General features: G+C 39.7%; 1 protein-coding gene across 1 annotated transcript in view; it reads right to left on the reverse strand.

Moving 5' to 3' along the window:
- Window positions 1-8,093, reverse strand: part of LOC108791502 (equilibrative nucleoside transporter 4-like) — a 58,348-nt gene that overhangs the window by 6,079 nt on the left and 44,176 nt on the right. Inside the window, exon 9 of the mRNA XM_018562008.1 lies at window positions 6,019-6,206. Within this exon, the coding sequence (XP_018417510.1) occupies window positions 6,019-6,206 (188 nt within the window). The remainder of the gene's footprint in view (window positions 1-6,018; window positions 6,207-8,093) is intronic.

Raw genomic sequence — 8,093 nt, forward strand, 5'->3', positions numbered from 1 at the left:
AGTTCACAAGGTTAAAAAGCACAAGAAAAGATGGGTCGAGAGATAAAAGGCTTGCAATGAAAATATCCACATGAAAAATCATGGCATATAAATGGCACATACGTTTAATAGCAAAACCCAGCCCTAGACCCTGTAAAAGGCCCCTAACCGAAAAAGTGGGAGAAGGCACCAATGGAAAAACCTCAAAGGGTGAAAGACTATGATTAGGGCCATCCTCTAGAGGAGTACCAGTATCTGCAAGCCTGAGAGCACAGAAAGTGAAAAATGAAGAGAAGGGCAAAGGAAGAGAGGAGACAGGGTGGAGTAAACAGCAAGGATAAAAAGGGTATGGGAAATGCAGAATAGTGACGGGAATTATATTTTTTAATTTCTTTTAATCTGCGGTTCTTGTTATTGTATTTGATGTTACCCACTCACTAACCTTTTACTATTTAGATTATTACATTTTTATTGACGATTATTTGACAGTTCACATTGCCTTTTTTATATTCAATAAATGTATTCCTTTACATAATTTTATCTTTTTTTCCAGAACAGGCTGCCTCAGAAAGGCAATGTGAAGTCAAAAACTGTTAAAAGAGCAATTCCAGGCATTTACAAGTAAACGCATTTTGTCAGCTTCTTACCGTATGCTATACAGCACATGTGTCAAACTCAAGGCCCAGGTGCCGAATCTGGCCCACTAGGCTATTTCCTAGACTTCTACTTTCAGATCTAGGTATTAAGTTATTACTAAAACCAGTGATAATCCAATGCAGAGGCAATTATGATAAAGATTAGATACATTTATATAGTCTTACAGATACCTTTGAGGGCAACAATAATGTTGATGAGGCCCACGATTAAATTGAGTTTGACACCCCTGCTATACAGGAAACACAACACCTGAACTAAAGTCATAACGTTTACTCAGTTTATCTTAATCTGATTCTGTGTTATCCCTGTGTAATGTCTTGTAGAATAAACACACATAGCTCCATGGAAGGTTAGTTGTAGGGCAGTAGGGGTGTACATCCTGAAGCCTGTGCTGCGTAACTACCTCTCACTCAGCTTTTTGCTTCTCCAATCACATTCAAGCTTCTAAGCAGGGCGAAATCTGATTGGTGGCTGTGAGAAACGTCTGGTATTTTTCAACCTTTTTTCAGTCACTTTAAAAGTATGCAAAATCTTAAGGAACTCCAGTTTAAAGTGTGAAAAAGTACATGTAAAAATGATGTGTGGCCCCTCCAAAATCTATACAGACTTATCTTATCTGAGATGGGGGCCTAGTATATATAAAAAAGTTTTATTTTAAGGGAGAAGCCCACGAGAAAACACAAAAAAACCCTTTCACACCAGAGTTTCCCTTCAAATCAGGAACCCCCTTCACATTATAAACCACCCTTTACATTAAGAGCCCCCTGCATTCACTTTATATTCACCCTCTCTTACACCAGGAGCACCCCTTCACAGCAAATCCTCTTCCTTTCACATCAGAGTCCTCCTTTTATATCAGAGCCCCCTATCATATCAGAGTCTCCCCCTTTCATATCAGAGTCCCCCTTTCACGTTAGAGTTCCCAGTCCTCCCTTTACATCCTACCATCACACCGGAAGCCACGGCTGTGGCAGCAAAGCACGGTGCAGGAGGAAAATATCCATCCTTTTCTGAATTAATCCCACCTCCCCTGAATTAGCATAATTGCTTTTCATGGTGCTGGCACTTAAGCCACACCCAAAGTCTTCTTCCAGAAGTTGGCACATGCGGACTGGACATTCACTACCTGTGCCACTCTGTGTCCCTCCACCACCTGTTCTCCATTGCAGAGCTGTTTGGACCAGAGGTGCAAAGGAAGCCCTCCTGCCATGTTGTTCTCTAGCAAGGTATGTAATGCTGTCTTCTCTAGCAAGGTATGTAATGCTGTCTTTTACCTTCATCAGGATATGTGCCATGCACCAGTTCTACTCATTAAGATTGCTCTCCATTGCCTGGATGTGGTGAGGGCAGTGAGGTGTACCTTTTCTGTCACTGCTTCTTTTAAGAAGAATTTAAAAGATCTACTATTTCTATGTGTATTCAACAGGTTATTGCACAGACCTATGAGTTGCAAGATAAGTGCTGCTACCAGATTCATCTACCTTATTGAAGGCCACCCTCAGTGTCCACCGCCTCTCTGCCAGTCCCTCCACTGGTCCCACTTGCCCAATTAATACAATCAAAAATACTAACAATAACATACAAAGCCGTCTACAACTCTGCCACAATATGTCTCAATGTCTCAAAATAACACTTAAACCATCCTCTCCGCTCCTCTCAAGACCTGCTCTATAGCTCCCTCATCACCTCCTCTATTGCTTGCCTCCAGGACTTCACCAGAGCCCCTCCCATCCTCTGGAACTCCTTACTCCAATCTATCTGCTTATCTCCACCTTTAGGTGATCCTTGAAAACTCATCGCTTCAGCCTATCTCACCTTCACTTTCTTACTAAGCATCCACAGATGCTAGTTTTGGTTGAAAGGTTTAGTAAGCAGCTATTTATTGCCCTTGCATTCCTTTTTTGATCTTTTCTTGTTAGGCTGGGTCCCCTGTGTAGCTGGGTGCACCTGCCCCTGAATGTGGAATTCTTTTGGATGTCCCTAGGGACAATAATGGACAGCAGAGAAAATAGGATTTTTGTACTCAATGTTAAATCGTTTTTTCATTGAGTGACATAGTTACCTTCCCTCATATGCAAAGTTCTAAGAGGTTATAGCCTCGGGAAGGGGGTGGCCTTCAGTTTTCAATGTGCCTCGTATCCATTTCTCTTGTAGGTGGCAGTATAACTCTAGGTTTCTTACTATCAAGCTGTGTTCCTTAATGGACTCCCAGAAAAGGAGAGGAAAAAAAAATCCTGTTTTACTTTCTTACTAAGCAAATCAAAAATAGCTTTTAGGGTGTAATATTGGAAAAATAATAGCCTTTTGAATTAGCAGATCTAATAGTGAGAAGTAGATTGTGATTCACAGGTTTTTTTTGCACAGTTAAAAATATTAATAACTTCATAATTGGATTTGACATACGAAACAGGAGGTGATTTTTCACTCACATATTTGTAGAGTTTACTTTGATTCACAGCCAACCGAGCGCAACATAACGATTACAACGGTTACAACACCACACATTGTTGCAGCTGGTTTATTTATTGTTTTACCACATACACACTCCCAGCGCAACTATTGTCATCTACTCCTAATTCATTATATGTGTATATTAAAAAAATCTCCACTGTGCACCATAAGGCGCACAATAAAGGCCGTGACACACTGCACGCGAAGCCGTGCAGAGCGAAGCAAAGCTCTCCGGCACAGAGCTTCGCGTGCAGTGTGTGAGCTGAGTGCAGTCAGATGATTGACTGCACCTTCAGCCAATCGGCTCGTCTGTAACAACCGGCCAGCCGTCGCATCCCGTCGCGCCGGTTTATACGCGCGAGCCGATTGGCTGAAGTTGAAATTGTTCATCTCGGCACGCTCAGCTCTGCGAGCTCTCGCAAGCTGAGGTGCCGAGAAGAAAGTGACATGACACACTGCTCGCAAAGGCAGCGCGCCACCGCTCCGCGCTGCTTCGCGTGCAGTGTGTCACGGCCTTTAGGCCCCACAGTGCAAAAAGACTGGATACCCGAACCAGATGAACTTTTAGATTGTAATTTAACTTAGACTTTAGGAAACCAAAACTGATGTACTGTGAGAGAATATTGGCTGTCTAATAATTCATCAGGCAATGCATACAACACGTCTTTGTAAATAGAGTAGAGTGTCACTACGGCTCAAAAAGCACTACTCTACCCAGGTATGTTAGAACAATGGGTTTATTATCCATATTCTGCTAAATGCCCTTTCAAATTGGTAAAAAAAACAATAGCCCCCACAGACAATCAAATGACACAGTATTACACCTATGCCTTCTACTTTATGAAAATGAAGGGAAGTCAGTATTTGCATTTCACAATTATTTTGTTCAGATCTTCTACCGGTTTTTTTTATGTTGAATGACAGGTTCACCCAAAATGTATATTTTAGCGTTTGGCAAGAACTGTAGCATAACCCACCTGGCAGTTTCATATGTCTCTTAATGATTGTACATAGATATCTGCATTTGAGTTCCTGGGCCTACACACCTGCTGTCACCATCATGAAAGGTTCCCCCATAAAAATTTAATATGGTGAATGCAGGAGTGGTGTTAAAAATGCACAGATGGGTGGGGGTTACACAAAACTCTTTGGTGCACAGGAACAGAGTTATGACAGAGAGAACTTTTCTATTGAAGACATACAGTATAAGCTATCAGGCACAAGCTATCAGGCACTGATGTAGCCCACAATATTCCACCTTAAAAAACAAAAAAAATCACCGTTAGGCAGACTGCCACTTTAAGTGTTAGCTTGCTAAATGGAGATATCATTTTTACAGGTATTTTGTACCTCTCAAAAGGATCACAATACACCCCCCAGCAATTCCATCATATCCCTTTTTCACAGGAGACCAGTTTCAACTTTGTTCATATGTCATCCACAGTATGCATCTCTTTTCTGGACTAAAAAGCATATTTTATTTTTATAGGCCTCATTCATATGGACAAGCACAGCTGTGCAGCATTTACGTTTGTGCAGAAACCTGCGCTCGGGACGGAGAGCGACATACACCTATTTGTATAACTCAATGACAGGACATGGATGCCTGCAACTACAGGCCGACCCAAACTTGTGCATCTGTACAGGTATCGATTCATGCCCTTGGACACAGGCAGTCTGCATCCCAGGGCATGCATCCATACTTGTACCGATATGCAAGTTCGGGTCGGTGTTTAGCCGCATGCAGCCGCATCATGTCATTGAGTTGTACATGAAGCTGCACTTGGCTACATGCAGCGCCTGTCCCTTCTGGGCACAAGTTTCTGCATGGATGTGCATCCTTGTGAATGAGGCCTAAAGCAAGAAAGAAAGTAAAATATAAAAAAAAATATATATAAAAAACATTTCCAGCTTAAAAAACTGTATGTTTTTTAAAATAAGTGTTATTATAGATATACATGTAGGCCTTTTGTGCAATTTTTATTGTTGGTCATGAAACCAAATTTATATTTCTGACACAAAGCATGCAAACAAAAGTAGCAGGCATTTTTGTATTGCCTGTTTACACTATAAAACAAAATCAACAAAATGCACAAAAACACAATAAATATTTTAATGCAAACATTAGAAAAAGTGTAAAAAATCAGCTAAGGAGGGCAAGGGCAAAAAAGTTAATTAGACTCAGGTAGGGACAACAAGGAATTGACCAGGAAAGCATGTTATTTAAAATGAATGAATACATATTTTTTTTTCCTACTATCAGGTTGCCTGAGCCTGTACTGCACCAAAAGATAGAGGTGTGAATGTAGCCTAAGACTTAAAAACACTGACACGTCTGTGCCCACTAGGGCAAACTTTTGCTAGTTTATACTAATCTGTATTTATGTGTTGTACTTTTATTACTTTGTGAAAGAGGTAAGATTTACCTCCATGCTCAGTTAACAGGAGAGTTGAAGGCGCTCACTGTAGCGTAGCGCTTACAATACCATACCCATTCACACCCGTTTTATAGTGCAGTAAAGTGTGTGCCTAGGTTTGACATGGTTTTTAATGCTACTTTACATATGAGCAGTGTGCTGACCAAAAAAGTTCATGTCCGTTTTTTCATTTGTCAGCATACATTGTAATGGCTTTGGATGGCAGCAAACGTTAACACATCTTGATGCACATCAAAAATGCACCACAAAAATGCCCTGCAACCTAGGTAAGTGTGAATCCAGCTTTATGAAATGGGAATAACCCCGAATAACCTAAAAGAAGCAAGAGATTCAGTCTGTTGAAAAAGCTCATAAATATGAAGCTGCTTCCTGTGTCCATTTTAGAGAAGGCAAATTAAAATGTTAGTTAGTCATACATGTACAGTATATGAAATAACAGCAACTTACAATGAATTGTTATGTCACAGACAGAGGAAATGTTACGGATACTTACCTTTCCTACAAAGTCTGATAGGTTGAATACCGCCATGATGAGAATAGGAAGCCACTCTCCCATTGTACAATTCCTGATCTCTGACTCCAAACCAGGAAAAAGGCACAGAGTAATGAAGTATGTCACAGAGATAGACAGCATGTATGCCCAGATTACTTGTAACACCTGATAGCGATGAAATATCATATCTGCAAAACAATATTATTTATAAATGTAATATTTGTAACTATATACATTGTCGTGGTGGCGGGGAAACATCATCAGGCAGGAGGCCCCCATGATTAACTCGGCCATAGTCATAGCCATGACTAAGGCCGAGTAAGGCAGAAACATGTCAGCTTTTGTGTTTTTGTATAGATGCACGTGAAATAAAGGTTAATTTTCTTTGGAAGATCATTGTGTGCTGGTTCTACACTTTTTGAGCCTGAGCATTGCACTTGTGATCCACTGACTGTGGTTGCAATTCTTTACTGGCTCCAAAGCGAACACAAAAAAAGCACTTTATTTATGAATATGAGTGCATTTATTATTTTTTTAAGGTGGGGATTATGACCTTTAACAGTTTATTTTCTGGTTGCTGAATTAGCAGCTCAAAAATTGCCACCCAGGCTTCTTTAGGAGAATGACTGTGAAAGTTATTACCTCTTGCAGTTGTAGAACTCAAATACAATTCACTACATTTAAAATACAGTGATTGTTTTTATCATGAAGCTACAGAACATATGTTGGCGCTGACTGTTTAAGATATGCATAGTGTAAAGACTAAAAAGTGCACTTGTAAGTCTCACATGTACTGAAGAGAGGTCAGTAATTCTTACTGATCAAATTGCTGCAGATGTTTTTTTTATCATTAACTGTTCTAGAAATAAAGACCCAAAACAAGATTTCACTGTATAGAAAGAGACATCAGAATACAACGATCTTGTGTTTAAAGATCCTGGAAAAGCAGCACTACTCCACAAATCTACAAATGAATAACTTTGAATCTCCTTGAGTATTTGTAGAATTTTACAAATACTCAAATTTCTCTTTATTGTTCCCTTTTTTTATGTCACAGCAAATTTAGCTATTCCTAGATAGTGTGAAACACTATACAAAAACCACTTGACCTCCACAAGTTGGACATATCATGTGCCTGCATAAAATGACATCCTCTCTGCTTTACCAAGCAGCTGGAATTATTTCTATTGGTTCACAGCTTCCTGTCATGAAAAAGCAAGGTAAGCTGTTAACCAATAGAAAAATAAATAATTTTAGGCAGTTGAGAAAAATGTATAGTGACTAAGAATTGGAGTGATCCAGTGTTTCTAAAAATCTTGCATCCCAACATGACATCAAAAGAAGAAATTGTAGAAAAGGGGATGTTAAATATAGATGGATATAAATACATGGAATAAAACACATTAAAATGATTTATTAAACTCATACATTCACAAAGTGTGAATGGCATGAGTTTGGCCACCTCAATTATAGATTTTAGAAAATGAGTCACACACTCTAATATTTTGTAGGCTTGCCTTTAGCTTTGATTACAGCATGCATTTACCGTGGCATCATTTCGATAAGCTTATGCAATGTCACAACATATATTTCCATCCTGAGTTGCATTATTTTTTCACCAAGATCTTGTAGTGATGATGGCAGAGTCAGACCACTGCGTAAGGTCTTCTCCAACACATCCCAAAGATTCTCCATGGGGTTAACGTCTGGACTCTGAGGTGGCCAAATGATGTCTTATGCTCCCTGAATCACTCTTTCACAATTTGAGCCTGATGAATCCTGGTATTGTCATCCTGGAATATGCCAGTGCCATCAGGGAAGAAAAAAATCCATTGTTGGAAAAACCTGGTCATTCAGTATAGTCAGGTAGGCAGTTGACCTCATTTTGTGTGGACATACCATTGCTGAACCTAGACCTGACCAACTGAAGCAACCCAAGATCATAACACTTCCCGAAATCCAGGTTTTTTGGGGGTCAGGCAGTATAATCACAGGTTTAAATGACACCTGGTATTTCTATCATATACTGTACTGTATATATTCATCTTTAAGAAGTGTTTGTATATATATATATA

The sequence above is a fragment of the Nanorana parkeri genome, unplaced genomic scaffold (genome assembly GCF_000935625.1).
Source record: "Nanorana parkeri isolate BGI_ZX_2015 unplaced genomic scaffold, ASM93562v1 scaffold555, whole genome shotgun sequence".
Taxonomy (NCBI): domain Eukaryota; kingdom Metazoa; phylum Chordata; class Amphibia; order Anura; family Dicroglossidae; genus Nanorana; species Nanorana parkeri.